At 31.2% G+C, this 22704-nt stretch overlaps 2 protein-coding genes across 3 annotated transcripts; both read right to left on the reverse strand.

Moving 5' to 3' along the window:
* Window positions 1-1774: 1774 nt before the first annotated feature.
* On the reverse strand, window positions 1775-3424 carry LOC122580551 (zinc transporter 5-like). The gene is made up of 3 exons (XM_043752822.1): window positions 2804-3424; window positions 2252-2401; window positions 1775-2080 (listed from the first exon to the last, which is right to left on the reverse strand). Exons 1-3 carry the CDS (start codon window positions 3422-3424, stop codon window positions 1775-1777), a joined length of 1077 nt encoding a protein of 358 aa, XP_043608757.1.
* A 2238-nt stretch (window positions 3425-5662) lies between these two features.
* LOC122579306 (cell cycle checkpoint protein RAD17) lies at window positions 5663-12942 on the reverse strand. Of its 2 annotated transcripts, none has more exons than XM_043751455.1 (12): window positions 12576-12942; window positions 11770-11818; window positions 10428-10510; window positions 10309-10356; window positions 9622-9678; window positions 9197-9299; window positions 8714-9024; window positions 7998-8313; window positions 7216-7341; window positions 6871-7066; window positions 6706-6766; window positions 5663-6077 (listed from the first exon to the last, which is right to left on the reverse strand). In XM_043751455.1, the coding sequence occupies exons 1-12, from the start codon at window positions 12801-12803 to the stop codon at window positions 5874-5876; spliced, it is 1782 nt and encodes a 593-aa protein (XP_043607390.1). In that variant the 5' UTR covers window positions 12804-12942; the 3' UTR covers window positions 5663-5873. The 2 variants fall into 2 exon arrangements, with proteins under 2 accessions (XP_043607390.1, XP_043607391.1); XM_043751456.1 differs by having other exon boundaries at window positions 11760-11818; window positions 12576-12649.
* Between the last annotated feature and the right edge of the window lie 9762 nt (window positions 12943-22704).

Genomic DNA, 22704 nt, shown 5'->3' on the forward strand with positions numbered 1-22704 from the left:
ATATTATGTTTGTTTTCAAGTACCATATTGACAAGCATTTTTTTTTCTCACTAAGCATATAAAAGGTGATACACATTTTAGTTCCTACCCGTGAATTGTAAACCAATGACATATTTGTAGTTTCAATAATATTTTCTATTTTTTTTCTATTGGAATTAGTTAAAAAGAAACCTATTATATATTTGAATGACTTATAAATATAATATAACATTTTAGAAAAATATAGTAAAACAAATTTTACTTCTTTATAAAACAAACTACTCCTCCTCCTTTTAAATTTTTTATCTTTGAAAAACCAAAATACCTCTAACTTTCAATACCTTCTCAAACCACACACCACATCTATCCAAAATACCCTCAAAATATTTTCAACCCGTGTCCACTCAGATTAATCTCTTACTTTATTAACTAATTTAAATATATCAATCTAATTTGTCTATAATACCCTTAATGAAATTATTTACGATATGTATCCTCAAATATTAAAATAATAACTACACTACCCTTTTTACATCAATTACAATTACATTAATAACTACATCGTCACCGCAGCCGACCATTGCTATCACCACTATCGTTGTTACTATCGTTCGCCGTCACCTCTGCTTAGACTTGCATGTATTTTTGCGACCTATCAGTATATTTACGAACCTCTAATTGTAATTGGGGTAAAACCTTGCTCCCTCTGCAGGACTTAAACCTGTTTCACTGTAGGACTTTATTTGTGAAATACTTTTGAAATGCCCTTCGTCTCGAACTCAAAACTTCCAGCATGAAAAGTTGGTGCTCAACTATTGAGCTATAAGGGGAAGTATTCAACTAAATCCTATAATAAAAAAAAATAGATATACATGCGAACTTAATAATACGAATATTGATTGAAAGACGTAATTATTATACTATTATTATTTATGGTACATAGCTTAGAATGGAATTTTTAGGTATCAGTATATTATTATTATTATTAAAAGTAGCATGGTTGGATCAGTGATAAACACCCTGACCTCTGGAGACAGAGAGGTACGATTGGAAGGTCTTTTCTACCATTTAGGTAGAATATGGAAACACCTTTTTACGTAAATAGAGGCTTATTATCTATCTTTTACGTTGAGATGATTGGTTAATACAAAACGAAGAGGGAAAAAAAAGTTACAAAATTGAAAATTCGAAAATAAGTTTATGAAAAACAAAAAAACAACTTAGAAAAGATTTTGTCTGAACTGGAACTTAGAAAAATCGAGTTTAAAAAGAGAAACATGCATTGTAAATAAAAAACAAGACTAAGATGTAAAATAGCTAAAAAATTATAAAAAGTTCAAAAGAAAATATGACAAATTGAACATGAGAATCATTGTCGAGTTAAGATGCCTTTGTTCGGCATTTTCAATAATGAGGGTTCGTTTGGATGTTTGATAATTGATTAAAACTTGTTCAATCTTCAACAAAGGTCGGGAATCGTAGCATCAACGATTGATCATGTGATTCACAACAAAAAGGAAATTACATATTTGATCAAACAACAACTCATATGATAAATTATAATGTCACACTTGATTCACATATATGTAACTCGAAGTTATTTAGTAGCAAGCAATGAATTTAAAAAATGCATCGACAAATTAAATCAATTAAAAGAAAATAAACACAAGCCACTAAGTATAATTATAAAAAAAATGATATATAGCTTAATCTTATTCTTTAATTCCACAAGTGTCATGATTTTTAGAAGGATTATTTAAAAGGATTTATCTTCACCATACGTCAAAAGAAAAGATCAAGCCCATATTGCAAGGAGCGACATAAGACCAGCCCCTAACAAAAGTGAAACACTTGAACACAAATAAAGCATTTTGTTATTTTGCATCCTTGGGTTCATGAACGTGGGTGAAAGAAGATCAACAAGTGCCATGTAGATCAAGATTCCTGCCGATGCAGCGTTTAATATACCCTCAACGATTAGAGTCGTGGAACTATTCTCTTTATAAGCGTTGGTTACAGCTATGCCTATGGCAAGCCCGATTGGGGTTGTAAGGCTAAAAAATGCTCCCATCATCGTAACAGTTAATGATGTGAATTGCGCCTGCAATGAGTAAAAAAAAAAGGTAAAGGTTTAGATATATGCATAATTATACATACTAAGGTTTACAGATGAATGTTTCATTATAGTTTTTGTTATTTTAACATTTAAGGATTATAACAAATTAAGGACATCAGAATTGGCCGGGTAATATATAGTCGAATTAATGCATACCTGAAAGATGCAACCTCCGAGACCCATTCCTTCAAAGAATTGATGGAAACTCAATGCAATAATAAGGCCTTTGATGCTTTTTGGGTTTCCAGAAGCACCCAACGACAATCCTATTATTACCGAATGTACGATAATACCCAGCTCCAACACCTGCAACAATTAATATTGGCAACGACATATTATTCCAATGTAACGTATCCAAAAAATTATCAATATTTAATTTTGAATGATTAACTAAACTGAAAAAAACAAAAAGGAAAAAAAAGTTTCTTATCAAAAACTGCATAAAAATTTTTCATAACAAAAACACGTCCCTGAATTTTATGGTAATAGTACAACTAATTTATGCACGTTAATGACGACAAAATCAGAAGTTATCAATGAGTAGAAAAAAAAAAAGAAGTTATCAATGCCTGAAAAAATTATATTTTTCATATTAAAAGTCTATCCCTAAACTTTATGGTAATAGTACACCTAATTTATGCACGTTAATGACTAGCAAAACCAAAAGTTATCAATGAGTAGAAAAAAAAAAAAAAGTTTGTTGATTACCCTGGAAATTATTCGATATCGATTTACTTGTGACAAACCAGCAGAGGTATGAGTATGTCCATGCGTCGCATGAGTATGAGCAGTCACTTGATTACTATGTGCAGGCGGGTTTTCGATATCTTCAATATGACTAATAATTACTTCTTCAGGGTTATTATCATCCGTAGGTACTTCGGCTGGCTGTAAACTGACCTGATGAGCCGCGGAAAAAGCCTCAAATAAGAGAGTTAAAATCGCAGCCACCATCGCAACGAGCCCCGTAAAAGGGAAGTCTGCCCAAAGATGTTCTTTCAAACACGGAGATGTTAAGCTCTCTTGTGCATCAGGAAGTATATGAACAAAACCAGTAGCTAGTATGACACCAGCTGCCAATGACTTGATAACAAAGAAGCTATCCCTATTGGGGTTAAGAGCCGGGACGATGTTACCAATGAATGGTACAGAAACACCGATGGCTCCCGAAGAGAAGATCGATGCGAGGCCGATCAGTTTGTACTTGAGAGCTTCAGTCTTTTTTCCCTGATCGTTTCCTTCTTTTTCACAAGTGCATTCAGCCAACACTTGAGTGGTCATTAGGTTTAAAACGAAGAATGCAACAAATACTAACTTTCGGAATTCCATAACGTACGTAGTGCCTCGATCGCTCTGTTCTTCTAGTCTAGAGTTTATAAATTGAAAATTTAGAAACCACCTGATCCTGATTAATTATTACGAGTATATTGTTTATATACATGTATTTTTTTATTTTTTTATTTTTTGAAGATAAATTTGAACTCAGAGATAGTATTAATGTTTTTTTATTTTTTATCTTAATGTATTATAGCAATACAACTATACAAGTATTTAAAGCAAAATTTTTGATTATATAAAAACACCAGTGATAGAAATAATAATTTCCGTATTAAAGTATTTATTTTGGATAGAAACTAGATTTTAGACCCGTGTCCAACACTGGACACGGGATTTACGATATTAACAATATTAGATTTTCATACATTTAAGTCATAAAAGTTTACAATTTCAAAAAAACACGGTTTTAAGTGTTATATTTTGCAAGTTGTAGTATAATAATCATAGATTCCTCACTGTCATTATTAGCCTAGACATATTGATGGAATTGTTTGCCGTAGTCATTCCACAAGGCACATGCTATATATAATAATTTCTCCATTATAGAATATTTTGAAACAGATGTACTCATAATGTGATATTATTAGAAAAAATAATTAAGAATTAAAATATAAACATATTTGTGATCCTGTACTTGACATTTAAGTATATGTATTTAATCATTATGCGCGTTCATAACACGCATATGTTTATTTTCAATCACTTGTTCTATGATAATATGATAACAATTAGGATTGTTTTTATATTCTTTGATAACAATTAGGATTTTTCTAATATTTGTTAATAAGTCATTAGGTTTTCAAATTATTTTTTGTAGAAAATATTTCATATGTTAAATTTTTTATACTTAATTAAATGATTGTAAATTTTAAAAAATTCTCTCAAGTTGATGGTTAAAAATAAATATAAATGAAATATTCAGGGCTAAAAAGTGTAAAATATTGATAGAAAACAAAAAAGTGTAGATTAATGAGACTTTTTATACAAATTAATATAAATATTAATATAATAATATATTTGGATAATGATTATTATGATTTTTAATTTGTAGTTTATCTAAATGATGACATCATCAAAAGTCAATTTGATGAAATCGAACGATGTGATTGGTTAATTAATCATTAGTTAAACTGATTTTTGTTTGATGCATGCACAATTAATTGTTAAAACCGGCAATAAAAGGTGGTGCGTTGGAAGCTAAGTAGCTCGTAAAAAAGTCAAAAACCGGGATTAAGAGTGTCTGGTGCACAGATGCGTGATAAAACGTTAGCGGTTCTACAAAGTTATTCTTTGCAAAACTTATTTGATAAATGATCAGATGTTAAATCTATCTGATTTGAAAAAAAAAAAAAAAAAAAAAAATCTTGATAGTGGTGCATAAGAAAGGAGTGTGGTTCCATCTTGAAGAAATTAAGATGGAAATTGAGAAGATGAAGTGAAAGATAAAAAGAAGTTATAATCATGATGAGATTAAAAGAAAGAAAAAATTGTGCCTCCCCTAGAAGACAAAGGTAGGTAAGTATTATAAAACGCATGAAAGAAAAATTTAAAAAATATGATCTACAGACTTGAAAATGAGACTCTTAAACAAACCTTCACACAGTGTGAATGTAACAAACCTTCACTCAGTGTGTATGTAACTTTGTTCATTCATATAGGAAAGGTGTTTTATGAGAAAGCTTTTGGACGCTTATTTCATTGGAGAAAATCTTTGTTTTTATTAAACTTTTATAAATTTTTGTTAGTAAACTATGGGATGTGAAAAGCGAAGTCATTAAATAACTAATTGCACAAGAAACCACACACTAAACAACCAATTTTAATTGTTTTCTATAATGTAAAACTATATAACACAATAATACGTCGTTTATAACCAATGAGCAGAACCATTGGGTAATAGCCAAATGGCTACCAGTCGCCACTTTTTAGCGGGAATTCTGAGTTCAAGTTTTGCCAAAGGCAAACTTAAGATAATCAGGGGATTATTAAGTGATTGATATTAACCCCATCACGAATCACGATTACCATACAATGTCATCAAGCCTTAGCCATTGCAATATCTGTGAAAGAGAAACTTATATAAGTAGATTAAAAAACAAACATTGATACAAGAGCAAGTATCTTCCAAATGATATTTGTTTCGTGCAAAACATGATAATCGTTCTGTGGCCAGATCCAGAAGGAGTGCACACAACAAAGCAAATCAAACGACTATACAGATTTTCAACAGTAACTCAAAGCTTACGTGTTATATATAAAACAACACAATGCAACCAGCTTTGTTAAAAATAATAACACAATTTGCATTCCTGGAACCACCAAATATATAGTTTCAAAAACCGATCAGCCTCTAAAGTAAATTGACACCATTTACAAAAAAACTACACCAAGCTTGCTACCCTCAAAATATACAAAATCTGGCATTCTTATATGTCACCATCTACCAATCTTCTATTTCATCATCATCATCACTTCCGCCACCATCACAAATCTCCTTGCCGTCAAACATGTCACCACCAGTTGATCCTTGGTGTGCTCTGGACCCTAGCCACTTAAGAGCAGGTCCCCATTCGGTGGCAATGATCGAAAGATCAGATAAGTTCGCACCATTGTATGCAGAAGATCTTTGTCCTAACATCTCGTTCTGCATGATCCAAGGTAAAGCATCTAAACAACCAATATGCATACTATTCCCATCTAACAGAAGTTGAAGTATATACTTTTAATGTAATCAAAATTTTAAGTTATAATTACCATTTTTCTCGATCATCACTATTAAAACGAAATAACCATTTATTTATTCTTATTACCAAGTACTATATTACATAATTACAACCAACCCTATTTTTAATTTAAATTAAGTGTCAAGACCACACGTTAAAAAGAGAGATGGAAACTTCAACCCACTTAGTTATGAATGTGTTGATTTAGGTTATATTATACATCTAAAGGGGTCAAATGTAACATAGAAGAAAATAGCTCATAAGTTTAAAGGTTAATCGGGTCAAACATGCTCCTGAGTGTACTTTAAATGCATAAAAACTCCTATATTGATTCTTCTAAAAAAAATTACATAATTGAACATATTTAACTCGCTAACTAATAAAAATATATAAACTATAGAGTGCTTCAGGTCAACCTAATTCCGACCCATAATATAGTATTTGACCTTTTGACACAAACCTGGTATGGCCTTTTATCCGCCTGCTGCCCCAACAACCCATTTTGACCCCTCTATTGAAATTATGAAAGAAAGGAATAAGAGTGCAGACCTTGTTGCGCCATTGTGATTGCTCAACCTGCCACATCACCGGGCGACGAATGGCATGCCACCTGTTCACAGTGAAAGTATAAATGGCAACCATCGATACACACACTTGAGATTGAGAATGATTTCTTGTTAATCATAACAATCATAAAGGTTGATGTTTTGATACCTAGATATAGGCCGATGGTTACCAAACATCACCCCACGTGCTGCAACTAATGCAGCAGTTGACTGGATAATGTTCTCAGCTTCATAATTCCAAGACAGCGCTCCACTAAGTGAAGCAAGAAGTGTGTCAGCATCACTTAGATAAGAAGCCACCACTGATGCATCATCCATAGCTTCCTCATGCAGAAAATCTGGAACTGAATGAAATCAAGAATGAGAAAGCCACGATTATGTAATTCTAGAAAATAGAATTCAAGAAGTGAATATTGCTCTTAAATCACCAAAACATGATGGTAACAAATAAATAATACCAAATAATAACACCAAATCTGGCCAAAAAGGATACCATTTTCATGTAAAAAGTCAGCAACAGTCCTTGCTTGACCATGTGCTTGACCAAGGACCTTTTCAGGTGCATCCATTTTCATTGGTAATCTTGTAAAGTTCTCCTTTAAGGGTATAGAATCCAAATCTATAAACATCAACGAAAGACAGGTTAACCAACTGTACCAGAAATACATTTAGATATATGCCACTTCCAGCCAGAGAGTATGTTTCAGTCTACGATTACAAATTATTCCCAACAGATATAGAATCCAAATCTATAAACATCAACGAAAGTCAGGTTAACCAGCTGTACCAGAAGCACATTTGGATACAAGCCACTTCCAGCCAAAGAGTATGTTTCAGTCTACGATTACAAATTAGTCCAAACAACAGGTATAACCCAGGTAATGAAAAACGTCATCCGTTTACTGGTTTTAACAGGAATAGCTGTACAGATTCAACTAGTCACGTTTACAAATGAATGATGATGAATATGCTGAATGGTGGTAGCAGGTTTATTAAGTGTTACATTGAGTTGGTTTGATTGTTACTTATGAAGATACTGGCTGCTACCCTAGTTTTGAATGGTAGGATGTATAGTAAGTCCATATTTTAGGATACATGAATATTGCTTGATTTGTTTGGCTAAATGCTAGTAAGAAACGGGACATGTCTATTTCTGAAAGAATTAGTTATGTAAATCTGTGTTGTATGTAATAAAACAATCAAAAAGAATGTGGCCAATATAATTCCAAACTTATATCTCAAATAGTTGGATCTCATAAATCTGCCAGGACATACCAGATGCAGTCACAGTTTCTGCGTCTCTTTTATTGTGCAAAAACTTTCCAAGTGCATGGAACAGGGAGAGAGTTTCATCCCTGCCAAATTGCAGGGAATATAGATCATCCAGGTTATCTATCTTGTGAGAGCCCTTTTCTATCGATTCTGATTTCAGACAGAAGTACTGCAAAGATGTGATTGCATGTCTGATATCACCACCACTGGCTTTAGCTATGGCATCGAGCTGGTCAGCTGTAATTTTAACATTTTCGCCTCTGCAAATCTTGGAAAGCGTCTTTACAATAGAGTTCGCTGTGATTGGATTAAAAGCCACCTACAGAAAAGATATAGAATAAACTTAAAAGGTAAATGGGTGGGTTTGGTAAGGAATGAGTAATTTTGTGTACATATCAAAATTGGTTGGGCAGGACTAAAAATACTTTCTGACCGAAAATCTTATCAACAATTCATGTGTCAAATGTGACTACAAAAACATAAGTATTTCAGTAATAATCTAAATTTTATAATAAAAAGGCTTTACGGTGTTTATGCTTCTTTTGGCAACTTTCAAGTTTCAACCCTTTTCAACAAGCTCTATTTTAAGATAATCCATTTTATTTTCATTGCTTGACCGTTAGAGATAAAGGATACCCCAATTAACCCGGTCATTAGAAAACAGGGTCGAGATTGCCACCTTTATACAATTCAGACTTATCTAGAGTAATAAATGTAACCTTACAAGCCCCGGCACTATGCAGAGACGTTTGAAGTTCTTCCCAGCATCGTGATGTGTAATCAGCAGTGTCTGATCTACCATATTCTGTAATTAATATGACAGTTGGGGTACGTACAGATTGCACAAGAAGATGTAGGCTGCGCTGAAGTCTGCCAAAAGTAATTTTTCCATTTATTACTGGGAGATCATCAATTAAGATGATAACTGGCTTTTTTGTTTCCCCGGTCAAATGCGAAGAAATCAATCCATATTTCCTTATCTTATCAACAAAATTTTCAAATTCATCCAATTTTGAAATGTAGCGTAAGCCTATGAAACATGCATCAGATGTTAAATATCAAAATAGTACATCCACAGTCATTATATAATAAAGAAAGAATGAGAATAACTATAAACAGAAGTAAAAAAAAGTATTTGTACATATTTAACAGGCTTAAGACACCAAAAACACAACAAAAATGATCTTTAAAAGGATAAATACCTGCACTGGTAGTATGTACATGTTCTTGCCAAATTGTGGGAGTAGGAGTATTCCATTCATGTATGGTAACTCCAAGTTGAGACGCAATTGCATGGACTGTTGCCTATATTATAATTATAGTCATTTCAAACAGCACCAAGCAACAAACAGGTTCAGGAATAAGTTTAACAGTGACCACCAAAATCAGCAAACTCACCATTTTTTCCATTTTGAGCGAGTGATAATGTAAAATATTAGACGAGATAATTTGCATCAAGGTCACTTATTTTCGTAAAAAGTAATCTGTGAACTTGGTGACAATGTTTGGTGGTCACATACAGGTCAGGGATAGGTTGTAAATATTTCTTGTTCCTCTTTTGCTTTAAAATAGACAGCGGGTTGAAATTGAAGATCGTTGACATGTAGAGAAAACTAGTGTTACATACAGATTTTCCAACTCCTGGCTGTCCGGTAATAAGAAGAACATGATTACAATACTCATCCTGCATTAAAATACAATAATGTTAACGTTCACAAGTAATAATAAAAGTGTGTACATGAAGTTAAAGATAGCTTTAAGAATCAGACAACATCCGTTTCTTGTATTCAGAAAAACAAAAGCTAAACATTTATCCTTCCGTTTGATAGAATCCCTTAGCCTTTCTTTGAAACCAGTAATCATTTACACAATATTCCAGACAATACATTCAATTTAGCAACTTAGTAAAATTCAGCTAAGATAAAATATACATATAGACCCGATAGGAAGGTATTTTAATCATTTACTCTGCAAGGCTTTTCTTCAGTTCCACACTAACACCTCCAAATTAAAACAAAAGAAATAAGATCCGCAGAAGATGTCCTACAGTAGACATCCAACCCATAATCATGTCGTTGTGATACTTTTAAGCGTTTAAAAGTTACTAAATGGGTAGTGTATGTAACCCTGACAAAGGCATATATAGCATGCAGCATCAAAATGACAACAATAAGTTATCTTAAATACTTTCAGGTTACTGATCTTGTTTCTTTTCTCAATTTATAATCACCTAGGAGACCTAAAATATGAAAAAAAATCTAAACTAATTGAAAATGTAAGCGTGAATAGCTCCATGACCAAAGAGATAAAGTACCTTTCTGAACTTGATTCTTTCTTCAAACCAAAGTTTTACCTCTTCTACCTGAAAAAAATCAATGATGGATAATGAAACTCATCAGCATCTTCAATGTCATATTTGTATGAAACAAATACCTTCTTTTTATGAACACATAGTTCTGCCAAAGAACGTGGCCTATACTTTTCCAACCATGATTCTTTGTTGTCCCTTTTATGGCCTAAATAACATTATACAATAATGTCAGCTTCAAAAGGATTAAAAAAAAGGACAAAGACAATGAAATGGAAAGAACAAGGTTAGCAGTACAACATCGGCAGGATTAAAACAGTCCAAACACAAACTCGTACACAGAAATTAAAAGAAATGGTAACTTTATTTTATAATGCAGGAGAATCACATAATCCATAACAGTATTAAGAAACGGGTACAGGCATCTCTAAAATGCAGCAACTGACCGTCACACATTAAGTTATCACCCTATCTTTCTTCAGTTATATCCATGATAAGCTTAATGCAAAAAAATAACATGATGTTAACACATATATTAAGTATCCCAGAGTCAATCAGTCATGTTTACACTGTTTGGAAACTCTACAAATGCATGCCAATGTATTACAAATCCTCCACATGCACAAGGTAGATAAACTTATCATGCATCAAGATAAAAGGGTTCATATAATCCAACAATAGGCTCCAGCCCAACTGTAAGTTTCACCCAATTTTTGTATCTTACCATTCATTCATTCTACATATACAACAAACCAAAACATGATCCAAGAAAATGGCATTAAAACTTCAAATCAGACAACAAAAGCAAAGCCATACACTTAAAGTTGTCGATGAACATCTGAAGTTTCATTATTTGGCAACGAATTTGATTAATATATTTAAAAAATAAATTTTAACCAAGACTAATCATAGATACTTACAACACTTAAGATAAAAGGTTGAATTTCTATAAACTGTTACAACATCTTCAATTGTCTGTACATAAGAAACAGACTAGGTAAAACTGGAAAGCGACCCACACAACTCGGCGGCGGTATGGTTATTAATGTAAAAGTAATTGATGTAAAACAGGGTAGTGTAGTTATTTTAAGAGTCGAGGGATGTATGCTGTAAAAAATTTCATTAAGGGTATAGGTATATTAGATTGAGATATTAGAGATTTTTTAATTAGTCAATCAAAGGGAAGGGTAGTTTGGGTAGATCAAGTTCTTTTTTGAGAATATTGGAGGGAACATATGCTTTATAAGATAGTATAGATAAATAGAAGTATAGATATAGATATCAGAAACCATGCCACTTGTTTAGTTCCCATTCAGGACTTTATAAACTCAAAATTTTGATAAACGGGAGTTAGATGTTACAGCTATATTCGGCGCTTTCTTATTTGATATATGGAGGAATCAACATCCCAATAAACCAAAATAACTGAAATTCTAGAAAACACAAACATAGCATACCAGCAGATACCTTGAAACCCGGAGAAAGCTTCATCAAAATCCTCACAGAAAAGTTTCATCTGCATCAACCAACTTTAGATTTACACACTAGACCTTTTTGTTCAAGATAACTTTACACACTACCTAATAAAAAAAACAAATCTGAAACGTATATACTTCTTGGGTCGACACCGGTTACTGCTCTCTTTATGAACTAGAGGGTGTCAGGCTTCTGCTTATTTCTAAGTGCTTAAAAGTAAGTTCTTTTTTGATTGACTAAAATAAGTTAAAACACAATTAACGATACCCAAAGGCTTAAGGTGTGTTTTGTTTACGGGGATGTGAATGAAGAAATCACTTTCATTCCCATTGAACGTGTTCGGTTTTATTGCTTTGAAATTATAAATCAGGGATTAAACCCATCAATCTAATTTCAAAACCCATTCCCACTTCTACTTCGAAAACCAAACCCATAGTGATTCCAAATATAAACCTAAAACCCTCTAAAACAGTAGCTGTCAAATTTCAAAATATGCAATAAGCACACATGTTTCTCAGGTGCAGACCCATTCACATTCGTAACAAGAATGGTCAGAACTATCACCCCCCCTCAAAACCCTCAAAGTTTTCGTTTAAATATACGCGTTATATACAACATGAACGTTTATATAGATACAAAGAGTTACGTTCTATATATTGTTTGAACTTGGCCACCCAAACAAACTGGTTACATCCAACATTCTCCTATCACTAACTAATTTTATTGAAGTGTACACAAAATATATTGAAGAATAAAGGAATATAAAAATACGAACTTTAAGGGACTTTTTAAACTACCTCATGAAAAGGATTGGCAGGAGGATGTGACCGAGAAGCCGAAATCCGGGCTTTCTTTGCTCCCTTGTTGTTATCATCAGGAGGAGGGTGAGGGTATCTTTTCCGTGGTACAGATGCCGCTTTCGGTTTCGGTTTCGGTTTCGATCTCTTTGAGTAATTCGGGTTAAGCTTAGGTGAAAAATCATCATCATCGTCATCAGATAACACAACAATTGGTCTCTTCCCCATTTTGGAACCCAAAAACTGATTCTTTAAATAATTATTAACTTACTTGTCTCTCATTCACTCGCCGTGAAAAATGGTATCCTAATTTTTCACCTCTTTTTATAAAAATTTATATATATATAAAAAATAAAAAAATTATGAGAGAAAAAGAAAAACCCTAAAAATTAACCAGGGAGAAATGCCCCCTCAATCAATTTTGTTGGTATTGACGCGGGAAGTATCCTGTAATGTACAAAACGAATGTCCGATCAAAGTTTTATAAAACAACTTTAAAAAAAATCATATAGAGTTGTTAATTGTCTGATTTTAATCGGATGAATACATTTTCTTACATACAATAAACATTACTTTCAAGTTATATACAACACGCAATTTTAGTTATTTCTTATTATAAACAATTATTCAAAGTTTGTTACATTACAAGATATTTATCCTAAATAAAAAACAATTCTTATAACATAAATATTTATAAAAATAATTTTAACTATAAATTTATTAATGATGTCGTAAACACTTTCCATTTTCAAATTTATTTTATTTTTATTTTTGTAATTCATTATTTCATTTTCTTTTAAAAGTGTTTTTTATTATTATTTTTTTAAAATAAACTCTGATATAATTTATATATGGTTCTATCATCTAAATAGTTTTGTCATAACAAATTTTCGAATAATCTACATATTATGCGGTTTATTAACTTAATTAAATTTATTTGAAATATAAAGTATATTATTGTGAGGTTATGGCCGGATAATAATATGTGTGTATATATATATGTCTGTTGTTTACGCACACTAAGTATATTTAACGCAATTTCAATGACGAATATATGTTTTCAGAAAATTTTTATTAATATGTCCGGGTTGAACCTGATTTTATTAACTAGTTACTTCAAAAAAAAATTACTAAATTAAACAAAATAATAAATAATTAACTATTTGTGTGTTGTTAACAATCCACTTTTGTACTTTTCAAAACATATATTATGCTCTTCAAGATTTGAATATGAAGATAAAAACTTATATTGTATATACAAGTAACCTAAAAAAAAGAAAAGAAAAACAAAAAGCAAAAAAAATACATTCATGTCGTAAACTAATAATGAGAGAATAACAAGAGATGGAGAGAAGAGAATTATCAATCATTATCATCATAGGATAGATATATATACACATATACAGGCTTGGAGTAGGCTCTAAGTAAATAGTTATATTAGAAATTGTATCTCCCTATAAACATCCATGATTCACTAATATATTTATCTATAATACTTCCCCTTGGATGTTTATTATAAAATACGCTTAGGGTTGTTGCCTCATTAAAAATCTTGTAAGGAAAAACCCAATAGGACAAAAACCATGACGAAAGGAAAATAGAGTACAACACGTATTGTCTTCCCCTGATGACCATGTCACGTGAGATCCTTGAGTTGATGAAATCCTAACTTCTTCAATGATGAAGCTCGAAGTGCCTTAATAAAGAGATCTGCAATTCTCAATTCTTCTTTAACGTGCCATAAGTTATGTTGTGTAACTCATGTTGTATTATCTTTATACATAACTCTTAAAGCATTACTCCATGAAGAAAGAGTACAGGATCCACATATATGTTGTATGACATTCAACTTTGGATGTCCGTTTATAGATTATTCCTCGTTAAAACCTTATTAGATAAAACCCAATGGGACAAAGATCTAATGAAGGAAAAAGAATACATAATTTCTTAGATACGCTCAGAGATATTGCCTCATTAAAAACCTTACCTGGAAAACCCATTGAGATAAAACCAGGGCTAAGGGAAAAAGAGTGCAATGCGTATTTTCTCCCCCTAATGATCACACCACTTAAATTAGTTGGTTGACAAAAAATCAATATCACAAACCAACATCAGATTTATCATAATAAGTATCTCGTTAAACAAATTTGATTATCTCATGAACCAACTTGCTATATGTTGATTTTTACAAATATGGCTCATATCCAATTCAAGATGTTAAGATTCATCGTACATTTCATGTAAGTACATACGCGTGCTCTATAAGCTAAATTCTATCAACAACTTCAATTAAAATGATGCATGTTATCCATGAGCAATCGATAACTAACAATGTTTTATCGAAACTTTTGAAACAACATTATGATCATTATCATTGAAAACCGAAGAGGTTCTTTCAACATTATGTGACCTCATAGCCATGAGCGTCACTTGTCCACAAAAAAAAATATACCTTCCTTTTTTAGCTATTATAATGCTCAGTGATATTGTCCTTAATATAGTCAATTTGTAAATCAAGACGGTCTTTGTCTTTTATCTCATATTCATTTTCTAATAATTCAATTTGTGTGGGATACTCTCTCAAAATTTCATTGAAATCCATATCATATTTAAATCCAAACTTCTTTATGGACTTTCACGAGCAAACATAGTAATTTCTATGGCGCATTTCAATAAATAAACACTCTATCACATTCCAATTTCACATAGGTTTTTAAGCTTTCAAATCACGAAACATGTTTCATGCTTTTGATATCTCTCATTAAATCTTAAAACCAAATGTGCTCTGTTCGTATTCTTTAGACGCAAATCAAATATCTTATTTTGTCAGACTTTAATAGATCAATAGTTGCTTCTACCATATAACATTTCTTGCCCATAATTAATAAAAGATCTATTCAACAATCTATGTGCCATATTTTCAATTTTTCTCATTCAATATCCGAACACAGATCATCATCATATAATTTACACACTTTCAAGTGCTTGGACTTCATGTCCTAAAATACTAGCGTCTTTTCATCTTTGGCCAATCATCCATATTTTATCAGTTATGTTATGTGCATGCATGCTTTTTCAAGATTCTCACAATTATACATACTATTAGCGCTATCATATTCAATCAATTTTGACGTCGTTTTACTTATTTTCGATTCTACAATTCTCTAGACATGTCACAATTCATTGAGATCTCATTATTTCTAGGTATCCAGAGTTTATCAAAACCTCCATGTCTAGTCTCTAATCATTAAACTCTTGGGGTCTTTCTACCTCGAAATATGACTATCTTAATTTTATGCTCCTTTTCTTTCGAGACTTATCTGGAATTGACTTTTCTACTACTTATGACCATCTTAATTTTATACTCCTTTTTTCGAGGCTTTTTATTTGGAATTGACTTTTCTACTACTTTCAAATGTTCATAAACTTATTACCAATAGGAGCATAAGCAGCTTATTGGTCAGTTTACATTGCTGACAATTACTAAATCATGTAAATTAATTATCCCACAAACTTTAAGTTTATATTAATTTTAATGTGAGGATCTTTGATAATTCATTCTTACTCATTTCAGCAGCTGCTTTCCATCTTTCTCTAATGTTGGAAACATCTCCCCCTAATGTTGGGAAAACTAAATCATGTTAATGAAAAACTTAAGCCATAAACAAATATTCCAATGATGGCTTTATTGAATACGTACACTTCTTTCATGTTCCAACTCATACCCAAAACAGTCATACTAATGTCTAGTTTAATCAGACAGTTTCGAACTGAATCAAAGCATAAGCCTATACACTTACAAGGCACGCTTATTTTCCCAATATTATTTCCAACATTCTTTGAGGTTTCAAATTTGTGTGTTGTGGTGGAGCAACTTTAACATATAGCGCACAACAAAACAAAAACTCTTATATGAGACATACATGGTTTCTGACCATAAACCAATTTCAATACGGAGGAACACTATTGGCATGATGCAAGTTCATTTTATTGTATGTTAAATAACATGGCCCCAAATTATAAGTCATTCATTTTGCTCTCAAATGATCATTGCTTAAAAATATTTAATAAGTATTTCAACAAAGCAAAAATCCAATGATCATTATAATATAAATCATTATTGCCAATAATAGCCAAATATGAAACCTGCTCGCAATCTTATAAGATGAGCAATTAATCACGCAAACTTCATGTTGCGACTTTAATGACCCGTTAGACGATGCATCGATTTAAAACACTAAATGAGGACGATGTATTATATACTTACATCTTCTTTGCATATGTTCCAACAAATTAAAAGGAATCAATCCTTATCGTTCTTGACATATAGTTTCTTATAGAGCAAATTATCCCAGTTCAAATAATCACTTTAAAAATCTCTTGATTTTTTCATACATTTCGCATCAATCATTGACTCGTGATGGTCCATCTGGTCATACCAATCAATCACATAATCTCAACACATAAACCTCTAGTTTATGACCACATGTGCTTCAACTGCACTTGACGTTTTAAATCATATTAGAGAATATAGCACTGAAGCTTTAATTCTCCTTTAAATTAATATAAACTCTTTTGAGGTTTCACACAATTCAATATAATATTGATATTAGCCTCTAGCTATATCAAACAAGAAAAATGTTTGTAACGGTAAATTGACAAAATTTACTAAACATGTAAGACCACTACACACATAACTTACAAATATATGTGAAACTCAAAACATGCAAGTCAACTATCATATAACCTTCTTATATTTCATAAACCCGTCATATGAAACAATCTTCACATATAAATTCATAATCCAATATGCATATCTCTTTTATTGGGACATTTATCTTTTACACATTGTCACTACTCATCGATCTTCTCATAGCATAATATCTTATCTTATCACCTTAACCATGTCTTCATAGATAATGCCAGAAATCTAGGCTCAAATACATGTCATGCGTAAATATTTATTTGTTGTGACAAATGTATATTAGCTCCTTTAGACACTTCAAATATTTTGATATATTAAGTATAATATAGCATTAGCCTATAATTATATAGAATAAGTATATTATTCAAGTCGCCCGTATTGATCAAATAATGATATAACTTTCCCATATAATCATGCCCGTAGAAACTATCAACTCAAAATACATATTATCAAGATTTTCACGAGAACCAAATATTGAGTCAAACAAATAATCAAACTAAGTGAAAGATATTACCTCAATAATAGAGAAACACTGGCACATATTTTACCCAAGTTGACAAGCTTTTACCTTGAAACTTAATTGCTATATGTTTACCGAGGAACAATTACCAAATTCAATGAACCTCTAACATATATTATGCTCATTGGAGGGCGGTCATATAACCTCTCTGAGACTTGCCATAATAGAGAATAATTCTAATGCTATCATCAAAATTCCCAAGTTGTGCTAGCTATTTAAGTGAATATATGACAATAGAAAAACACACTTACAATAATCCCAGTTAAATGTTTTAGAAATCTTACGTAGAAATTGAAGATTTAAAGGTGCATTAAGCATAGCATTGATCATAACTTAATTGTATCCATATAATTAATACAGTACAAGGTACATAAATTTTAATTTTAACCTTATAAACTTTTTAACCTTATACATCTCCATGATATTTAGTCATTATTCGTATTTATCTTCTCCAAACTCCATCCAAGGCAAGTTTTTATTTTCTTTAAAACAATTTTTAATAGCAAAAGGATATTTGAGAAAATAAAAGATGAGAATTGTTAATCCGACAATAAAATCCTTTGCATACTAGTTGATTCACAATCAAAACCAATTTGTTTAATAATTTTGATATATTTAATCATGAATTGTTTCCACCAATATGTTTCTGGATTGGATAATGACTAATGATGCTATCCAATAATAATTGAGGATTACGGTTGAAAGTCATACCCATAACCCATGTAATGAAAATCCAATACATGACTTTATATAATTTGTTTTAAGGCTGAAAACTGAAACACATCCGTAGTTTGTTTTTATATAACATAACAAACTATTACAGGAGTATTTATTAATCATTAATTTAACTGGAAAAAAAAATAACACATAAACTCTTCAAACTTTGACCCGCTCCTCCATGCAAAGTCACAAATTCAATAATTATATTTTACGTCTTTAATCAATAATAGATAGATGAATTTCGTTAAGTTTATGATAATCCGCTTTATAAACCAATTTTCAAAGTTCCCGATGCGACTTAGTTAAGACATACAAAGCAACTATATAGTTAAATATGAAACTGATATGCTCATAAAATCTAAAAATATATAACTAACATTTATATATTGCAAAAAGAAACTAACAACTAGTTTGCATATTTGCATGTGATTAGTTTCCTGAAATGTAACTATCTTTGACCGAATGTCTATAGTAGGAAAAAACTAAAGTTATGTGTATTGTATGTAAGCAACTTGAAAAAATGTTTATTGTATGTAAGAAAACATACGTGGCAACCATATACAGGTGCCACTTGTCAGATTTTAATTGTTGAAACGAAATTCTTACATACAATAAACATTATTTCAAAGTTGTTTATATATAATACACACAACTTTAGTTATTTCCTACAATACACATTCGTTCAAAGTTTCTTACATTCGAGGAAATTAATCCCCATTTGCATATATGAACCTATCCAATTCGGTTTCTCAAAATGTATTTTGAAAACAGTGTCTAAACACAATCAATCGTTGGATAATGTGGATCTACATATATAAGAAACAAAATATCTAATAACTCGATATAATATCGTATGTACCAAGCCTTCGAATTTTTTATAACATGTTAGGATGAAAAAATAAAATAAAATTTATGCACAAGTTATACTATCTGCTGTCAATCCAAATTAAGGCATGTATGCAATTTGTCTTTCCAAACGACAATACGAATAAAAAGATTGACAAAGCCTAATTAACATGTTTTTCGAATCCGTTCCGTTGGGATATTGACCGTTGACATGAGACAATTTTATGTAAACCAAAAGTGTAAAGTTGTAATCTTATTATCGTTTCGGTCTCTAAATTTGTGTCTTCTTATAATCGAAAGTTATTACGATTATTATTATTATTATCTATTTTCATATAAAGATTCATGAAAATCATGAAGCCAAATCCAACTTAATGTATTTATTTTTATTTTATTATTATTTTTTTTTAGGAATGGGAGTAACCCAAATCCAACTAATTGTCGAGATAAACAAGACCATAACCAAGTTCAAACATGGTTAATAGCGAATTCGGACCATCATAATTCAAAAGAAAAAAAATTTGTTTCATTCGATGAATATAACAAATATTAATAAAGATTATCAATATCAGATCTCATGGTTAACTTTGTTTGATAGAATCATATAATTTTAATTTTGAGTACAAACATTACAAGTATTGCATAACAGATCAGTTACATACTTAGAAGTCCGATTAAAAATCCTCGAAGTAAAGTTTCCAGACAAATTCTTGAAAATAAAAGAAAAACATGATGTAAAATTCATCAATACCTTTAATAATGTATGCAAGTAAAACCCATTACTAATACAAACTATATTTTACTTAAGATTTATTATATATATAAGTTTACCTTTTTTACATAAAGGAAATCGGTTATCAAAATATTATTAGCAGATCATGAGAAATCAAGAATAGTTATTATATTCAGGCATGATGTAGTATAGTACTCGTAGATGCAGTGTTCTAATAAATTAAAGTGTTTATTTTAAAAGTAAAAGTTGTACCTCAAGTTCTCAACTAGAGCCGTAAACTCAGATCTACTTATACTTATCTTCGCTTACCTGTGTTCAATTCAATGACTAGTATAAACATACGTGATCAGCCGGATTTTTTATAATTAGGATTTTTTATAATGTGTTGTAAACTAATAATGAGAAAATAACAAGAGAGATGAGAGAAGAGAATTATCAATCATTATCATTATAGGAGAGATATATATACACATATAGGGCCGGCCAAAGGTGGCTCAAGTGGTGCTAATAAGCCAGACCCACCTTTTTGGGGCCTACAATTTTTTTATAAAAGCCCATATATATCACACTTTTTAGTACGAAATATGTGTTTATATAGATACGTGGGGGCGGTTGTAGACCGGTGAAAAAAAAATAAAAGCCCATAAATTTTAAGCCTGACATATATTCTGATTCTTTAGTTCCGTGTTTCCAAATATCTAGAATTGGTCATATATAAAATATGGGTTTTGTTAAACAAAGCCCTAAATGTTTTCGTTAACCTGTATTAATTAGTTGTACACTTAGTATAAAATTCAGGGGGCCGACATATAATATGAAAATGTACAACCTTTTTATGCACGTAAGGTTAAACCCTAAGGACTTCATTTAACATTTTTCATAAAATATTAAAATTAATTAAAACATCTTTAGTTTAGAGTTTCGGTGCATTATAGCTGTCTTGTCTCATCTTTTTATTTAATAGATATTTTTCATTCCTAATTATTTATGATCTATTATTTAATTGTTTATTGATTTAAAATAACATACTAGTATAATTTAGTTAGATTTTATATTTTTACTGTTAATATTTGTAGAACTTATTGTTATTTTTATATATTTTATCTATATTTTAATAAATATTATGAATGTTAATTTTTAAATTTTTAAGTATGCTTAAAAATTATTTATCTGGGAGTCAAAAATGGAAAAGAAAAAAAAAATTGAACAAGATTTATCAAGTCTCAAACATGGGCTTTAGATAAATTTATCCAAATTAAAGTTGTTATATTTTCATACTTTGTATTTATTGTCGAAAACTTTTATCGTCGTAATACTATGCTATTGTATTTTAACACTGACTAGCTATATAAAAGGCCTACTTTTTATTTTCGAGCTAGACCCTGGATCTTTTTTACAATCTCGAAGACGACACTGTATACATATACAGGCTTGGGTAGGCTCCAAGTAAATAGTAATATTGGAACTATACTTTCCCACAAATATAATTAAGCACACATACAAATTAACTTGAAAGTTGTGTAGCTAGGTGTAATATTTTTTTATGTATGAAACGGTTGAAATATTGACAAATAGTTTATAGAAGGTTTGTTGTGTAAATAACGTACATTGAGTGTGTACGATACCTCTAAAGAGCATCGAGTCTTGTGCTACCCATGACCCCGACTGCCCAATTAATCGAACTAAATCTCTTTATGTGGCCGCATGTTATCACATATCGTTATTTGGGAAACTTGTTGAACTGAAAGATTAATTTGTCCCACATCAGAGAGCCACAAAATTATGAGATACAATTTCCTTTATAAAAACATAGTATTGACTTTTATTCTTCACAACTAAAGCCTTATAAAATAACTTGTTAATGAAACTACTTTTTCATACGATTTTTCATATTCCTTTCTAGCATTTCAAATTGATTTGTTAATCAAATTACTTTTTCATACGGTAATTCGTATTCCTTTTGAGTGTAAAGGTTTACCGTATTTTAACCACTAGCTTTGTTATATCTACTTTACTCGTATCTATTTTATGAAAGGTTTATATCAACTTGGGCTAAAGCTACATACCTGTCGATCGTGGAGGTATCTAGGCTTACATCCTCGGTTTGGTATATGGGATGAAACCAACCTTGGAATGGGAGTGATAATTGGTATCGTCGACTCTGGAATAACACTCGATCAATTCTCCTCCCGCCATGATTTAAAGCTATTAGGCGAAAGTTTTTGAAATCTATGTTTTAAAAAGTCGGGTGTTACAAGTTGGTATCCGAGCAATAGTTTAAGTGAACCAATGACTATTTAAACCATAGAAATTGCAACGATTATGGGACAAGTTAGGCTTAAATAGGTATGGTTTAGCCTAAAGATGTAATGCCTTTATGGTTAGGCTAAATGAGAGTATCGGTTGAAGCTTCCATGTGTTTCATCATTTGTATATGCATATGTTAAGATAGCCTTAATCTCCCTTGATCTCGCTTTAATCATCGTTAATCGTTGTCATTATGTTGTAGATAAGATGGTTAATACCCGTTCTAATAGCCAACGTGATGGAGTAACGGCTAGCATTACTCCTGCTAATCAGCATGTCTTCTTCTGTTAAAATATTA

Source organism: Erigeron canadensis, chromosome 8 (assembly GCF_010389155.1).
Source record: "Erigeron canadensis isolate Cc75 chromosome 8, C_canadensis_v1, whole genome shotgun sequence".
Classification (NCBI taxonomy): Eukaryota; Viridiplantae; Streptophyta; class Magnoliopsida; order Asterales; family Asteraceae; genus Erigeron; species Erigeron canadensis.

Excerpts from the sequence above, each read along its gene's own strand:
- LOC122580551 (XM_043752822.1), bottom strand. The coding sequence starts at position 3,424 with ATGGAATTCCGAAAGTTAGTATTTGTTGCATTCTTCGTTTTAAACCTA. Across the intron at positions 2,402-2,803 it reads GATATCGAATAATTTCCAGG|GTGTTGGAGCTGGGTATTAT; the intron begins GTAATCAACAAA and ends TAATTGTTGCAG. Across the intron at positions 2,081-2,251 it reads TCGGAGGTTGCATCTTTCAG|GCGCAATTCACATCATTAAC; the intron begins GTATGCATTAAT and ends TACTCATTGCAG.
- LOC122579306 (XM_043751455.1), bottom strand. The coding sequence starts at position 12,803 with ATGGGGAAGAGACCAATTGTTGTGTTATCTGATGACGATGATGATGAT. Across the intron at positions 10,357-10,427 it reads TATGTGTTCATAAAAAGAAG|GTAGAAGAGGTAAAACTTTG; the intron begins GTATTTGTTTCA and ends GATTTTTTTCAG. Across the intron at positions 6,767-6,870 it reads AACCATCGGCCTATATCTAG|GTGGCATGCCATTCGTCGCC; the intron begins GTATCAAAACAT and ends CACTGTGAACAG.